Source organism: Oryzias latipes, chromosome 8 (assembly GCF_002234675.1).
Source record: "Oryzias latipes chromosome 8, ASM223467v1".
NCBI lineage: Eukaryota > Metazoa > Chordata > Actinopteri > Beloniformes > Adrianichthyidae > Oryzias > Oryzias latipes.
The window spans coordinates 10,226,391-10,244,606 of record NC_019866.2 but is presented as its reverse complement, the minus strand read 5'-3'; the positions used below and the strand labels follow the sequence as shown (position 1 = coordinate 10,244,606).

General features: G+C 39.8%; 1 protein-coding gene across 7 annotated transcripts in view; it reads right to left on the bottom strand.

The window, feature by feature from the left end:
- Nucleotides 1-18,216, bottom strand: part of LOC101172334 (BAH and coiled-coil domain-containing protein 1) — a 61,424-nt gene that overhangs the window by 24,943 nt on the left and 18,265 nt on the right. For 6 of the 7 annotated variants that reach the window (XM_023957528.1, XM_023957531.1, XM_023957532.1 and 3 more), the window contains exon 3: nucleotides 4,757-4,939. In XM_023957528.1, the coding sequence (XP_023813296.1) occupies nucleotides 4,757-4,939 (183 nt within the window). Of the gene's footprint in view, nucleotides 1-4,756; nucleotides 4,940-10,878; nucleotides 11,085-18,216 lie in introns of those variants that run through there. The other variant, XM_023957533.1, reaches the window with a different exon arrangement.

Below are 18,216 nucleotides of genomic sequence, written 5' to 3'. Positions count from 1 at the left end.
TATTTCTTTGTGTGAGCGTTTCCTGGATGTAAATGGTTACTGACAGTAACTGTAAACACATAAGCTATACATTTTCTTTTATTTCAGGGGTGTCCAAACTTTTCACGCAGATTTGGTGAGGTAGAACTGTGTAAGGGCCAACCAATTTTAAACTATTTTATAAAAGTGTTATTGCAATGGGATACTTTTCATTTTTTCATAAACCAGACATACATCTTAATACTGTTAGTTTTATACTAGAAAACCCTAAATACATCTGGATTCATATGAAATGTTACATAATATTCATAATTAATAATCTGTAAACTTCTAAAGTAAAATCATGTGAACAGGAAAATCACACACAGTTATTATGTTCTGAAATACAAAGCATGTTGGCTTTGATCAGAGCCACAAATAAATTATTTTCTTCTCATTTGGCCCTGAAGCTCAGGTAGCCACAGATTGTTACCACAGGATTACAACGGCTTATTACATGATTTATCCAATCACAATCAAGAAATTGTACACATAGCTCTTAGAAAGTGCTGGGAGTAGCATATTGTTGATTTTGTGACAGGAGTCTGTGGGATGGTAGAATTTAAAGGGCATTGGCCAATGCGCCAGACTTTAGACATGCTTCTTTTATTAGATCTTAAATAGACGGTACTTTAAAGACCACACTAATATTGAAATTAACTAATTCATCCAAATGATTTTTAAATGCTGTTTCAGTCAAGCATGTGAAATAAAGCACGATGTGTTATGTTCTATATGAAAAGTGTTATATTAATAAAATTTGATTTGATTTGACATTTATGTAAAAACAGACACAAAGGCTTAAAAAATCCCAAATATTTTGAATTTAAATGCAAGACTAAATCAACAACCTCTAGAATCCGATGCATTGTTGCATCACTGCATGAACACTAGTGCATGTTGAGAAATGTCGTCAGCTTTGACAAAATGGGAGCATGTGACACCTTGAACTTCAAATGCATTGATCTGACAGGTGTATTTTTTTTATTATCAAGTTATTTCAAGACCAGGTTTCAAATTAAGATGAAACAAATGCTTGGTGACAAAAAAAAACAAAAAACATACAAGCACCTAGGGACCAAGACAGATCTTGTACCGATAAACAACTTTCTACTTTAAAATTTTATTTTTTTGGTCTTCATTTATGGACAATTTCAAGGTTATTGTTTTATACATTTCTGTCATTTAGAGGGAGACTAAATACGTTGAATAAATCCAAATACTTAGGAAATGGAACAAGACCCAAAAGTCACTATAATGTTTTCAGATCAACAGAAACATGTTAAAACATTTTATTTCTAAATTCACTCTAGTTGAAAATTTTCAAAATAATAGTATTCTTTCAAAAACTCAGCTAAACTACTGGGATTTGCATGCAGGCAACCACTTGAAAACACATTTGAAGGGGGAAAAAAAATGACAGCATGTCTTTGTGGTTAAAAGTAAGACACTAATGCGCTGACACACGTACAAGTCAGTGCCTGTGCTGCTGCTGGTAGGGGGCTCCTGACACCCAGAGAGAGCAGGCGAGAGTCTGTGTAATTGTGTCGTTCATTTTGATGACTTGCTTTTTATGCAAAACAGGAAAAAGACAATATGCAATTATCTTGAGGAGGGAACAGCTGAATGTGGTTGATGAACAGTCTGGATTCAATCATGCTCTTAGTGCGTTATATGCAATTAAACTGCAATAGAGATAATGGCCTCCATTGCCAACTGAGTAATAATCCCGGTCATAATCACCTCCATTACTTTTATTAGGCTTGGCATCATCGTCATCGCTCTTAATATTATTTTTACCTCCCCACAAAAAAGAAAGACAATGAAACCTTCAGACAATGAGAAACGACAAACAACAGTTCTTACAAAATTAGCCTAGAGGGAAAAGGTTTCTGACTGCATAGATGCTGACTTGGTTTCAATTTGTCTCATCCTCAGTTTAATATGAAGATTTTTATTTATTGTACTGTCTCTGCAGCTCGTGAGCAGGACCAAAGTTGCTGTCAGTGGAAGAGAAAAAATATGAAGCATGGGATGTCCACAAAAAAAACCTCTGGAAAGTCACATCTCAGGCCATCTTGATGGATAATAGGCACTAGACCACTCAAGCAAAACTACTATCCTTTGTGGTTAACCCTATAAAGAAGCAGCTTTCACCAATACCTGCTGCTCTCAGCTTCTCTGAGTCTTACAATGACAATCTGTGGGATGATTTTTGAATACCATTATTTAATATCTTCAAGTGGGCCTAATATTCGTATACCAGATTTTTTTAGAGCTCTAAGAAGTCTTAGAAACCCAATGTGTGTAACCACTGTGTCTTGGTACTCATCGTTTTTAGACGATTACTCTGAGATTAATTAAAAAGAGAAACAGGAGAGATAAATGTCAAAAATAGGGGCCTGAAATAAGGGAAAAGGGTTGGTCTCCCATGCGCTTACAATACCTTTGATGTTGTGACCACACACATGTGTGGACTAGACTGTTTAAGTGTCTCCTGCTGTAAAAATTCTTGTGTAGGGCTGGTACATAAAAACGGCAAAACAACAGAATTTTCATTACTCTTAAATTGTTGACTTTTGCTCATGTGTCCTGTCACAAAATATAATATATTCCTAAACAAAGTATCTTGCAATGTCACTATATTCTTTTGCACACTTTTCCAGAGCCCAACTTGACTGTGAAATAATTTTAAATCAATAATTATTATTTTCTATTTCGACTTCTAGAGTTATGTATGGATGCAATCAAATGCTCTCCTTCTTTATTTATTTTTTCTTTTGTGAGAAGGCGGAGCTCCAAGGTACTTTTTTGAAAGGGAGCTCAACTCTCCATAGGCTCCTCCTAATTTGCAAGAATTATTCTTTTTTTTGGGGCCATTAATGGTAGTAAGGTTTAATAAATTTCTATCTAAAAATATCAATTTAAATGACGTGTCACACAGCTACTACGTACATTTTGAGCATATTGCACAAAAGAAAATTGGTCATAATATATGTGGAAAAAGTGAGAAAAGTTGTCGTCTTTACATAGAAATTTATCACAAATTAACCACATTAAAACCACGAAAGTAATGCGAATTAAGCTCGCAAAGAACATGTAAATCAATGTAGAACATGAACTGTGCGTGGTTATTGCGCTGTTTGTATGCAATTCATTAGTGAATTAGTGAATATACCCGATAAAAAAGTTATACATCTGTGTTACACGCGTGAAAAGTCTGTTATACATACGTGAAATGGACGTGGAAAGCAACACATTTGCGTATGGTTTATTGCATAAGGTTTACGCAGTAATAATAAACTACGTAAAATACATAAAAACTGCATAATTCTCAAGCGAACAAAAATTGTAAACAGCCCAGAACCAAATTCACATAAAGACCTGTAGGCCGAAACCCTCGATGGACATCTGCATACATCAACAAATAACAAACGCTACAAACACTTAGGAATTACATGTATATATATATATATATATATATATATATATATATATATATATATATATATATATATATATATATATATATATATATATATGCATATATATATATTTGCAGGATGTAGTGTTACTCCGACAGTTTATTTATGGAATGTCTTGGTATATATATATATATATATATATATATATATATATATATATATATATATATATATATATATATATATATATATATATATATATATATATATACATACACATACACACACGTAAATATGTATCATGAAAGACCAAAATTTCATTGTGGAAAATGCGCAAAATGTATGTAGTGGCTGTGTGACACGGCCTTTAAGAGCTCATACAATAACCTCAACTCCTTTGAAAGCAATGGGGCGGTGCTAAGTTTCCTGACATGGTTTGGAATTTCAGAAACTTGTGCATTGCACCACATTTTTTGTTCATTTAATGCTATTTCTCCCAACTTAACAATCTTTTTCTATTATTTTCCCTTTTTTTAACTTAGAAGTCCTCATCTTGTTAATCTCTTTAATTTTCCTGTCTGACTAGCAGTGGCCATCAAAAAATGGTTAACACAAAACTTTGCGTGTGTGTCTGTGTGCTTTTATTGGGCCAACCGTGCAAATGTTTGTGTAGACGAGGTTTTGTAACACTGTGTGTTGGGTGGGAACCATCCCATTAAGCTGTGATGGAGACACCAGTTGAAAGCTTTGTATTTACAACAAGTTTTTTTAACTGGCTCGCATTCACATGTGCTGCTTAAGAGTCTGGAGTGGCATTCCTGCTGACATGAACTGAATACCGCAAGATTCTTTCGCTGAACTTGTGACCCTGTGTCTGTATCCAGAAACGGCGGCATGGTGTTCCATCCCAAGCACGCTGGGGCTTTTTTTGGTTCTCAAATAAAAGGGTGGGAGACCAGCTCATACTAGACAGTTAAAAGCCATACTTAAGTCTAAAACCAAGACATTCCATAAATAAACTGTCGGAGTAACACTACATCCTGCAAAGTCTTTCTTCTAAATCTTACTGAGAAGTGACTGCTGTCATGTTAAACCAACTGTGCCTCAATCCAACAGCATTTCCCAATATTGATCGTAATCGATTTATTTCATTTTGAAACAATTTTATAGATCGATTTGATTAAAACTTCAAACAATCTGGTTGGATCACAGGAACATAAGTGGATTCATCGATTAAGACTCCTATTATGTTTGCAAGGTGTGCCTAGATTAGAGCTTGTGGTGTGTTATTGTGTGTGTGTGTTTTAACATACCTTCATGTGAATGGGGAAACCAGATCTGAGAAGCGCTAGAGTGGGGTCCACTTCGGAAGGAAGGTGAAGAAGGTGAGGAAGGCGGCCGTGAAGGGTGAGGCGGGTGGGAAGGGGGGGAACCCAAACTACTGGCCAGAAAGGTCCCCATGAAGGAGGCGGAGGAGTTCCCCATCAATCCGCTGCCTGCATTTTCAAAGGGACAGTGGCAAAAAGAGAGAAAAAAAAAGAGGTGAGAAATGGAACAGTGTAACCTCAAAGTGATTCCCCCAAACCTTTAAAAAGTGGTGTTAGATCTCATTGTAAATGTACAAAAAGAGCGCCCTCTGGCTCTCTTTGGGTAAAAACTGTCAAGCATGGCAGCAGATGAGTGAGTGACAGTATATGTGTGAGAGAAAGAGTGTCTATGTGTATCCTCCCCCTCCCTGTCAACACAGTCCTCTCCCCTCGTCTTCTCTCCCCTCACACCACGTTTCCCTATGGACAGACAGAGGTCTCATCTCACAGCTGAATACACACTTTCTCAGGCTCTCTCCCTCTCGCTCTCACACACTTTTGCTCCTGCTCCCCAGTGTCCCTTTCTCAATTTCTCTCCCTCCCTCAATTATCTTGTTCTCTCCATCTCTCACTTTCATGCCCTCAATCTCCTTTATTGCTTTGCTCCATTTCACCTCGTCTCTGTCTCTTCTCAGTCTTGGTTTTCTCTACATGACGCTGACAGTCCGGTTCTCCTCTTTGCTTCCATGTTGGTGTTTTACTCCTTTTCTTTCATCACTCCCCCTATTCTATCAGAGAAATCCAATTTTTTTCTGCTCACTGTCCCATTCTGATCAACAATAGCACTATCTGCATGCCTCATACCAATTTCAATAGGTTCCTTCATTTGTCCGGACCTGCTTCTTTTTTAACTACATTGCAATGTTTTAATTTTTCCTTTTATATAATGATGTCACTTGCAAAGCAGTCTGTCCCTAGCTGGGTGACTGTGTGTTTAATAAGACTATGATGAGTAATTGACCATTTGTAGAAACGCCCATGTGACTGGGGACTGATTGTCTATTATGCATTACTGAGCAGGATGGAGAAAACAGGCTGATTAACTACTGCTTGAATTGCATTACCATTAGTCGCCCACCAATGTGCTTGGGTGAGGGGCTTGGGTGCTCGACCTTTTTACACATTTATTTCCCGCAAGTCGCACCACAACAAAGTCTCATGCACATGCATGAAGTTGTGAGCAAACAGCACATGCTTACAAAAAAAAAATAGTTGACACATTGAAGGACATACTACAAATGATCGGCGTCTTTAGATGCTTGATTTAGCTATTTCTTCTTAGAAGATCCATGCTTGAATGTATGCTTTGTAAAAAAGAGAAAACATTTGCGCTGAGGCCCTAACCTATGAGGCACTAAGGGAGTGTGCACATATAGTGGACATGGAGGAGTTATAAACTGGTCTGTCTGGCTCAAGGCATAGGTAAACCTACAATTCAGAGAACAGGGGACCAAAGTGAGAAGATATTGAGACATAACAGGTCTGATGTTGGCATAAAGTAAGGTTTTACTTGTGTTAGTCATGAAGAACTCTACAGGACCAAAAGATTTCCAGAGAACTTTGTTACCGTCAAAAACATCTTGTTCCTAAATGGGACCAAACCAAAGGTAACAATTGTTGCAGTTCTGGCAATGACCACCACAAGTTGGTTTCCAAAGAAACTATTCCCATTGATTCCCATGTTAAGAAGTCCAACTTTGTCCTATAAATAAACCCATGTTCAGCTGGCCTTCAACATTTTTTTTATTGTTTTAGAGATTTAAATATATTTAGTATGGCGAATGGATTTTTTTATCAGTTGCAGGAGTGTAGCAATTAACTGACTTAATAAATGCATCGAGTTTTATTTTACTATAACATACAAACAACAAAGTTTATCACAGCGGACAACACACGTGATGGCAGCAGAAATGATCAAGCCATCATTACAGTCCAATGTGTGGAGACATATGACCATACAGTGTGGTATAATGTTCCGTTTTTATTATTTCGATGGTGGGGTGAACTTTATGAAACAAAAATGTGAATGGATTTGCCATTAATTCTTGTTTATGGTACTTGTTTGTTTGTACACATACTTAATCTACACTTGCAAAAAATATAATGAATCTGGAAAACTTCAACTGCACTGTTCGGTATCCAGGTATTTTTCTTTGAGTCACATCGGTTCAATGTTTGGCTAAAGATGTCCTGGATTGTTTATAGTGAAATGGATTCAATCGAATTGTTCATTATAAACCAAAATCAACAATTAATCAGATCTGCCTCAAAAAATTATGATACAAATTGAATCATTGTTAAAATTAATTGTTTAATCAGTTGTATTTATTTATGTTTAATTAGGGTCGGGTTTATTTGTTTGGCAGGTGGGTGGATTCATTAAATTATAACTATTTATATTCCCCCCCAAATCACACACTTTTGAGTTGGATAGAATTAGCTTCTGTCAATATGGCTGAACCACTTCTAGGTTCATTTTTGCACTTGGATGCTGTCACAGGCTATTATTCCAGCAATGTCGTTAGGTCAAACTACAGTAATCGGAAAACCAAAGCTATTTGGAGGAAAATGTAGAGATTGAGATTTATTTTTTGTTTGGCTGCAAAAAATGTGTTCCATTTTTTTGTATTACAAGGAAGTATTGCAGGGAGACACAGTGAAAGAACATTTGTTCTAAAATTCCAATTATAGAGCGTTGATGATAACAAAAATCAAGGTTGATTAGTAGGCACTGTGAACTGCTCTGTTGAAATACCTCAAGAACCATGCCATTGTCTCATTTCAACCTTTGCTCTCCTCCTCCTCACTCTGGTGCCACCCCCTATCAACCTGCCCTCATGGAACACTCCTGGCACGGCTCTATGGACAACACGTTCAGGGGGGGTCAAGGGCAGCCCGAAGGGAGTGGATTACGGCCAGCACACTCACCAGGCACTCATCCAGCCTCCATCATTCAGACACCTTGGGCTCCTGTATGCCACCACTTTCCACACACTCGCCCTCCCCTCCGCTTCTTGCCTGTTGCCCCCAGGATCCCCAGCTTTCCTCAGTGCCTCCGGCTCACATAAATCATCTAATCCTCCTGCATTATTAACAGTTGTGCCTCTGAGAGAGAGGGAAGGGGAGAAAGAGAAATAGATAGTGACAGAGAGAGGTTGTGAAGCCCATTTTTACAAACCGAGAGGAGAGAGCGTCTGTCAGAAAGGGAGGACAAAACTTTAAAGCAAATGTACCAGGCAAGGAGATCTATGAGGTTGGGAGGGAGGGGGAAAAAGGAAAACCTTTGAAATGTTTTGTATCAAATGCAACGGCCTTCATGACCTCATCAGACCTTATCCTTTTTTTTACAAAAACAAATGCAGAGCGAGACGAGAAACAGTGCCTAACTTCGAACCAGCCATGCTAAAAAACCAGACCAAGTATGGCTATTTCACGATAAATTAGTAAAAACTGACTTCCAGCTTTAAAGTGAGGTTGACATGGTAATGGACAAACAAAGGTTCAGCAACTGCAGCTTCCTTCATAAACATAGTTTTTAGGCATTGTTTGCAACTGCATTTAATAGCATGTTCTAGTGTTTTTAAAATGACCAGATGGCATTTATAGAGCTCGATCCAGAAAGCTTATAAAATACTGCAGAGTTCACACATACACAAACAACATCTAAAACAGTTTGGAGTTGCTTCCAAAAGATCAGAGATATTGCAGATCACTTTCAATAAAGACCCACTCAGATGAAAATCGTGTTTTTGTTGTTTTTAACATGTTCTTGTAGCATTTTTCTTATGATGGAGGACATATTTTTAGAAAATTTTGCACAAAATTGTTTTTTGAGTATTTTTTTTTCAAACAAAGTGGTTATTAACAAAGGGATGATGAGAAATGGAGGCAGGCTTAATGCGCACCAACAGTTCCACCCACAACTCCTGCTGCTCTGAAGCAACTATGTCCTAAAAAACGACACAAGTTTTCTTATTTTGGCTAAAAACGTCAAAATCATAATTAAAAGACCACTGAGAATGCTTTTAAAATAGATCAAAAGATGATCTAAACATTGAATGTTTAGTAGATATTTGAAAATCTAATTCTTAAAAACACATAACTCCATGACTCTGAGGTCGTATAAAAATATTCTAAACTGCCTCTGTGTCAGAAGGAGCAGAACATTTCTCCCATCAGAACTGTGACGGGTATGACATACTGAAAAACGTCTGTCAAAATGGTCGCTAACTTTTAGGTCTGTCAGTCCCCAGTATCTGAGCCCATTCTCATTGTGTTTTCAGTTTGCCTCCTGCATGGTGAATTTGGTGCATTTACTCCATGATGCAGCACAAATCTGAAATATTCTCGTCCCACCAGTGAGCCTCAATGTCCTATAAAGTTGTCCTTGAACCAATTTAACCCTGAATAATTAGAGGTGTTAGTGAGGAACCACACACATTGTAAAATTCATGGTGTTAGAAAGAAATAAAATGAGTGGAGCAAAGATCCAAGGAATGGCAGCAGTAACACTGAACTAAATACAGTTTACTCGGTAGCCTTATTAAGTGGTGATTTGGATCCACAGAGCCTGCCACATCCACATAAAAATCTTAGCACCAGTAATATTGTCAGCTCTGTTTGTAACGATTATTTTAAAAAATGTTTATCTATTACTCCAGATCTAAAGTGTTGCCAGCAAACTTGGAAGAGCTCTTGAGAAAACTGGGTCATGTGTGTCCTAATCTGCGCCAATCTCTGACAGCCATTGAGTTTAATCCTATTAAGGAAATAAAACATTATGAACCTCTAAGATTTGGAGACCCAAACATCCGTCTTGACACCCAAACATAAGTTTAAATGAATGCAGGACAACAGAAAAACAAACGCATATCAAAAGAAGTTTTACCAAAAGCCATTATTGTCTTTTAACTTGGACAACAAGTGTTGGCAAACTGGGAGGTGGAGCAGAAGAAGGAAGGCCTGGTTGTCATCTGAACAAAAGAAAAAAATCGCACTGGAGGCTGGTAGGCATTGCTACAACGGTGGGCAGATGCACTTTGTCAATGTGCGGACCCAAGACACAGTTGTAATTACTTTTATACACACCTTCCCAAGGAATTTAATCTGGTTTCAATTACTTGGCTGCAGGGAAGGAGATTTGTTTGGGTCACTAAGCAGCTTCATAAGCACCCCTCTCTTTAACAGAACTCAGAGGTGAGTGGTTGTTTGGTGCCTTAACAAGGAAGTACACAATAATAGGATGTAAAGGGATTCATCAAAATCTAGGCCAAGCAGCGATGGGGGGGGGGGGGGGGGGGGGGGGGGGGAGCTAAGAATACAACAAGCACCCACTCAAAAGACATTGTTCTTTTGGATGCTGGGAATCAGACCAAAATCATTTTCTTCTTCTTCAGATGCACACACCCATTTATCTACACAGAGCTTGACTAATATAACCTGCCCCACATATTTGCTTCTGTGCTTTTGAAAAATGAGCCAAAGCAGTGAGGGGCTCTTCTTTTCCGACAGCTGCCTGAAGGGACGGATGGATAGGCCGTCTAGAAAAGGACACAAGACGGACAGTGAAAGGGGAGAGTGATGGCGACAAGAGGGGAGAGGCAGAAAGAAAATTGCAGGTGGGACTCCATGAACCTGCTCTCCACAGCTCAGTGACCAGCAGTTTCAAAGACAGCAAACTATATATAAAAGAAAGGAATTCTTAGTGAAAAAACAAAATCTCATTTATCTCAGTAAAAGTCAGGACAGAAAATGCAGCCGACTATCAGCCTGTGGTCAGCACCATGCAGCATTCAGCTTTGTCCAGCACCCCAAGTAAGTTAAACAGATTTAGCTTATACAGTCACTACCAGTGACAAAACTCACACACCCTCACATAAATTAAACCATTATGGCCAGGTGATATAAAAAATGGTTATGACAGAGTGAGGGCAGCTTAAAATCCAGCTGTTGGTTGTAAAAGCTATAGCTGTTTCATACAGATTCAAAGCTTCTTTATAATTGTTCACTTTTACTAGTATAAAGAAAAGAAAAAAAAAGTAAAAAAGGATCGGTGATTGTTGACTTACCAAACAAAAACATATTGAACAGGCTTGTTGATAAAAGGTTCACTTCACTGTCTTTCTCATCGGGTTTTCCAATCCTTGCAGCTCCATGTTCTGGCCAGGAATTAAGACTCTCAAGAAGAAACCAGCGAGACCTTCCACAGATATGTTCACCCATAGAAACAACAGTGTTTTTGAGAAACGGCACTGGACAAGCCAACTGTTCAGATTAAGAACCAGAGGCAGACTGCACATGCTACCCTAGAGGGCCGCTGACTAACCCAGCGCCTACTTCCTTACAATAAAGCTCAGCAGGAATTTGAAATGGCTACTAAAGTGGGGGGATTTCCTTCAAACAGTCAAAGCCATCTTGAAAACATTAGTGCAACTGGTAGCCAAATTCCTCCTCGCTTCAGAAACAACTGTTGCAAAAGTTGTTTTCTTTTTTTGTTGTTGTTGTTTTTTGGTGATTGGGCGGTTGGTTGACCTGAGGGCGTGGGTGACGGTACTGTAGGAGGCTGGTCTGCTGGAGAAATATGCTGAAGTAAAAGTGAGAGAGGAAGAAAGAGACAGTAAGCAGCCAGTCCAGTGCTGGAGCTGAGCCCAGTGCAGGGGTGGTGGAAAGTGCCAGCAGCGCACGCCTCCGACACTCAACACACTGCGTGCCTGTGGAGTGAGTTTAGTGGATGTGGTCAATGTGCGGGGGGTGGGAGAAGTGGAAAAGGAGAGGCAGCTGGAAGGATGGATAGAAGACAAAAGTGAGAAAGGCTTTAATATGGGGGGCAACATCCAGTAAGTGAGGGCTGTGGGGGGTGACAACTGTGATGGGCGTGTGGGAGCTGCTGAGCATATTTGAGCTTTTGTCTGGGTTTGTGTGTGTGTGACTGTGTCCATACGGTGGCTGTCAAGTTGAAGTTGACAACAAGTTCTTGCAGAGTATCTACGGTCAACCACCCTGTCACTTCTAAACCAATGACAGGGTACAAAAAAGTTTAGTGACCTCTTCAAGCCAAAGTCAATATTTTTACAAGTTAACATGACAGCAATAAGAGATTTCAAGACAACCCAGCTTGTCTGATTTTATTTGACAGGGAGTCTGAAGGCCGGCTTAAGAAAAAACGCCAAATGATCAAGAACTGTATATTAGATTGATGCTGTCGTAGAGGAGTGGTCCCCAACGTTTTTCAGCTCAAGGTCCGGTTTAATGTCAGACAAGTTTTCACAGACCAGCCTGTGTGAGGCTATAGTGTAAGTCCAATTTGTTTCTTGTTAGCCTCCAGTTTCCCCTAACTTTTGAGGGTAAAGTTTAACTTCATCCATCGTTCTTTGTACACAAGATTTTCATATAGGAACCATTAAAATGTGATGTAGCAGTCTTGCGCCTCATCCGACTTTTAAGGCACGACAAATAAATACCAAAAAAGAAGAAACCAAGAGAAAACTGGTATTTTCTAAAGATTAACACAAACATTAATCCGTCATTTGATCAACTTTATTAGCAACGTCCTTGTACTATTAGACAGCCAATTGTTGAATTGTATGCATTTTGATTGATTACAGTGTGTAGAATCAACTGTAGCAATAATTCCATAGTTGGAGTAAAGACTCCTGATTTTTGTTTGTCAAATGGAACTTTTTTATCTTTTCTTTGAAATCACAGGCTTTCCTCACTGGCTCTTTTCTGCAAAAATTAACTTCCCAAATATGTTTGTTGTTTGTTAACCTTGCTAGCTTGGGGGGTTTCAATTTAGCGATATGTGCTGTTGTTTTAAGAAAGTTGTGAATCTTGGACAAGTGTCGTGTCAAGACTGAGTTGGATGTGGTAGAGAGAATCCAGATGTTTCCCAAAATAAATCTTTGTGCCACATCCAATTATAAATAAAACGGAAAAAAAATGTAGTTCATGTTTTTTTTTCTTACTCTGTGACCCATTACCAACCGTCCTATGGACCAGTATTATTCAGCAGCCTGGGAGTTGGGGACCACCGTTGTAGAGCATCATCAAAGTTATCTCCAACTCATGTTTGCTCACAAAATGCCATCCTACATAATTGTTACTTTATTTAAAAAGTCATCTTTCAATAAGATATATTACAAATGTTCAACACTACCAGTTTTCAGCAATTGTTGGAGAATAGGAGGTGGATGACAGGAAGTGTTAGTGGTGTCTTCAAGAGTTCCTGAGAAAGAGATGTTTTATGAGCTCAGTAAATAAAGAGAATGTTTTGGTCGCTATTAGCCATAGTGCTGCCCAGGAAGTGTGTCATTTAGGAGCCAATAAGACCTCTGACAGTCAAAGTAAAACATGGTTAAAGAGTCGAAAAGAAAAATCTGGAGTTACTGCAAAGAGACAAAGAGAAAAGTGCAGGAATTCCGTTTAAGATAAGAGACAGTTAGAACATAAAGCAGCAGGAGCAGATGGATCAAGTAAACAGCGCTCAAGCAAAGGGTTGGTCTGACTAAGGTGTGTATGCTGTGCTGTATGTTGAGTACAGCTGGTTGCTGAGTCACTGGCCACATCTGCAGAGACATTCCAGATCCTGAAACCAGAAGGTGGGAGGATGGACTTGAAACAGCAGAAACGCCAAGCAAGGACAAATGAGCTCCAGGCCTGTTAACCTCCTCTTACACTCGCCGTGTACATTCCCTATTCCCATAACACAGATTTAAAAGCGTACATACAAGAACAGCAATGTTATGACATAAAACACGGAGCTTTCCATGCCTTATTCCTTTGGCAACCTTAGTGTTCACGATGTAGCAGGTCAATTCAAGTGTTGTTCTGTCATTACATTCCTTCAAAGCACATGTTGCTGTTTTTTTCATCATTTTAAATGCTTATATATATATGTGTATATATATATATATATTCCACCAAACTATAAACTAACCCAATTTTTTCCCCTTCTAGTTAGTGCATTTCTTACAAATAGGGCACAAAATACGTGGCAGTAAACCAGCAGTTATGCTGTCCTTGAGGAATACATTTATGTGTTCAAACTTTGGTGACCGCGATTGATAACAGACCCACTGTCGCCATGAGAGCATTTCCAGACCATTTGGAAACTCCTTGCTGCACTTTTATACACATTTTAGTTTGCTTTCTTTTGTTCTATACTAGCTTTCTTAGCATTTTCACTTTTAACATCCACACAAACACACTTTTAAATGTGTGCTCACAGCATCCCAATACAAAAAGAGCCGCCTACAGCTGCGTCAGGCCATCTCCCCAACAATCCGATCTGTTTTCTTTCCCATGATGTTTCCCATTGGCAAGGGGAGTAGAAAATCAGATTTACTCCTCCACAGGGCCGTTGCAGTTGCACTGATATGGAAAATAATGTCAGTTCTGCATGAGGCCATAAACATTATTTTGGTCTCTCTTGTTAATGACACATTTCTTCCCAGCATTGTGAATCTCACAGAAAAAGAGATGAGACTGTAGGGGGGAAAGGAAAAGGAGGAGGAAGAGAGGAAGGGGAGAGAAATCCTCTGGGGCGTTTCATGCAACAGGGGAGTCCTTCACCTCTCAAACTGCATCCTGACATCTAAGACTTTTCTCACTCCCACTTTGTTCACATGCGAAACATACAAACAGCCTATCAGGGGCTCAAGAACTTAAACTGTTACAGTCTTCTGGTAAAACTCCCCAGAAATGAGAATAAAAAGATCTCCCTGTTGGAAAATGAGCAGTCAGATTCTTTACAGATTTGCCTCCAAGGCTTAAGGCAGTTCTGTCATTTGGTAAACAAATATTTTATTGGTTGTAGTAGCTAAAGGACGAACGCCCCTTCCATGCTTTAACACAGGTATTAAATTTACACTCTTAAGCTACAGACACACTGGGTATGTAATGCATGTTTAAGAATGCGCTAAATGACGGTTCTTGAAAGCGCATGGTGTTCACACAGAAAAAGCAGGAAAAAAAAAGTTTTTCTCCTTTTTCTTTTTCTTTTGCTCCAGGATTTTCTCTTTCACAGCTCTATTCCAATGGATTATATATGAAACACTTGGTGCCATATAATTCCAGCTGGGCACAAACCGCAATTATAAATTTCTCCTCAATGCTCAATTTTCAAAGGGTTGGCACTTTGGTCAATTAAAGGGGAAAACCATCCATTCGCTGATACTAAGTGTGAGTCCCTAGTTGGTCAAAGTTCCACCTGGTTTAACTTGCAAATGCGCCTTCAATGGCCAGCGATTTGTAGGTAGAGCCCAAAAACGGCTGTAAAAACCTGTGTAGCAACTTCTGAACAAGAGTTTTGAATGCGGAAGTCCGAAACATGCAAAAATGGGCGTTTACTGAGACTTTTCTTTGAAAGTGGCTGCCTGAATGTGCGTTGCCGGGGGCAGTGTGAATGTCGCTTTAGTGGTGGGTTAAAAGAAGATCTATGAAGGCTGCACACCTCAACTCCCAAACAAAAGTCTTTCTTCTTGTTGTTCACCTTTCGGCGTATCCCTTCAGGGTTCACCACAGCAAATCACCTTTCACTAATATGGCGGTTTGGCAGAGATTCTCTTCCTGACACAACCCTGTATTTTATTCGGGCCAGGGACCCAGACTTGAGCCCCTTTGTGGCTACATAGTTAGGCAGTAGCGTGAAGGGTCTTGCTCAAGGACCCACACTGAATGAAGCTTAGTTCACCCCCTGGGAAACAAACCCTGATTTCGAATGTACCAGTCCTACACACAGCCAATGGAGCCATCCAGACTCAAAAACAAAGGTCTTACTTCAATGATGTTAAAAGACACTGCAGAAAGCCAACTGTTAGACACTAAACCATCATCTGGCAACCATTAAAACCCATCTGCCATGCTAACAATAAGTTGGTGGAAACAATGGATATGACTAAAGAATATGTTTGCTGCACTCTCAAAGTTCTAAAAGTGATCTTTCTGGTCTGCTGGTTACTCTTAAAACACACAAATAGAAAAGCTCTGGATCTGGTTTGCTGATGACTGATCTGTCTAAACCACCTAGTTTTATGTTTAGGCCATAGAGGACGGATGGGTGACTAACAACATCCCATGTTTTGCCCAGCTCGGCCGAGTCATGGGCACAGACGTATTTCATTCAAACAAAACAGCACTTTAAAACAAATCCTCAGCATTTTGCTCTCTAATTAGTCTCATGGTAACTTTTGAACTCAATTGGTAAATTGAGATGTGGTCAAACTAGGCAGGTTTTGTTCCCCCAGGCTAACCAAGCATAAGGTTCCAGTATTTCAGCCTAGCACGGCCTACACTATCTCTTTCTCACTCTCTTGTCTTTGAGTATCCCACTGTTCTTGCGATGCAGGATACTGATGCAGCACAGAAGGCAGTAAAATTGTGTTTTGCAAGTGTGCTTTAGAGTGATTGTACCCATGCGCTGCACATATGTTAGCACCACATCAAAGCATCTACCAGTCCTCGGTGGTCCAAACCTCTTGTCACTGAACCAGCCGTACTAGGTAGATTGGCTTTGGAAAAGTTAAGCGTGGATGTAGGTGGATGTTGCTCTGGCGCACTCAAACTTGTTCAACCCCAGAGTCAGTTTGCTTTGGAGGAGACACGTGAAGGAAAAACACTGTGGCGTGCTGCGTGCGCTGATAAATACAGCAACATGGGCGTCACATTTCTTCGTCACCTCATCCACTTTGGTTGATGGATAATGATACCCATAACACCCCATAAATCTGAAAGCAGCTTAAGTCAGTGGAGGAGATTTTCCTGACATTTTCTCCTTTTTCTTCTTCATCATGTCTTTCCTCTTGCGCCTCCAAGTAGCCATGGCCCGTACCTTCTCAGTTTTCCCCTTTCATCCTCACACCCCCTTTATGAATAGCTGTTTTTCAACCCACATATATTTAACAGCTTAAAACCCAATGAACAGCATTCCTTGGTTTAATTTTTGTATAGGGATAGTTAGGTTGTGCTTACAGTTGTGTAGGATTTGCGGCTTTTCTTTAGTGAGTTTCCATTGCACCATCTTCTGGTTTGACTGACTACTGCAGTGAGTGAATGAAGGGCTCCTTGAGTGACACGTTTAAGCGTTATGGCAATGCACTGACGTCAGAACGTTGACACAATGGTCACTGCATCAGAACTAAACAAAACGTCTCTGTGTGTCCATCCGCAACTGCTCAGTTCTACGTTTCCCTTTCTTCCCACAGCTTGTGGCAGTCACACTGGTATTTTCACTTTTTGTGTCATACAAGTTAATGTCCCATCCTACCATTTCCTTCTACCATTTCTCCTCTTGTCTATTTTTTTTAAGTCTTAACAGTTCACCCTTCCTTTTGACAAAACCATCCATAAATCCAAGCTCTAACATTAAAACAAAAGCCATGAATTGTCTGATTGCCCTTTTACCCGCCCCCCTTTTGCCTCCCTGAAGCCCAGCGCCTCCTTTAGGTCAAGGGGAGCAGTGCCTGGCTCAAGACGTTGCTTTGCTGGTGTCCTCTGAGTCCTCTCAGATCGCCTTGTAATATGATAAAGTTCTGGAGTGATGTGTGTGTGAGAAACAGAAGGCAGCTCCCTGCTCTGGCTTCTCTCCCTCTGATGCAGCCTGTCAGAGGCACAGAGGCAGAACAGAGCAGATAACAGAGCAGGGAGCTGCTACACCAGCCAGAGAGCCCAAGGTCTTTCTGCGGTCCTGAATGTAATTTGCCGTTGGTTCACAAGGGGGAACAAAGGAGAAATGTTTAATTCTTGTAGCTCTGTCTAAGACAAACGCAAGGATTTTTGCTCTGATAACCTACATGCAAGGACAAGAAAAGCACCTGGGCAGCCAAGGTTGAAAGTTATAAAGCATCACATTATAAAGATCACACTTTCACATGTGCCTCTCCTTGACTTCACTTGTTATAAAGCTTCTTAGCCATAATGACACTACTGACCTCATAAAGATAACCGCATTCCTTCCCTCTGTAGCAGCCTGTCTTCTCAAAATGTGAAGAAGTTCTTCCAAATCATGCCGTAAATTCATTTATGAAATGCATCTGACAAACGAAGCCTTAAACTTGAGTTATGCCTGTGCACTGTTGACACCGTCCATTCATGGAATGCTTCTGCTGCTGCTGCTTCACATCTGCAGAAATCTACTTAAAGGGAGGCCAGTAAAACTAGGAGCATTTCCTGCAATCTGTCCACATGAGAGAAGGTCATCATCCTCACTAAAACATGAGATGGGACGCAGAGCAAAGAAATGACTGACAAAGAGACTCCTCTCACTGGTTACCTCGAAGGCCTTTAACAGTAATAGAATAATCAATGACTAAAAAAGCAAAACCAAGCTGTAAAATCTTTAAAAATAAAAAATAAAAAGGGACAATCATTTATGTTGGGTGGGCTCGCAGGTTAAAAGTTTGAGTATTCAT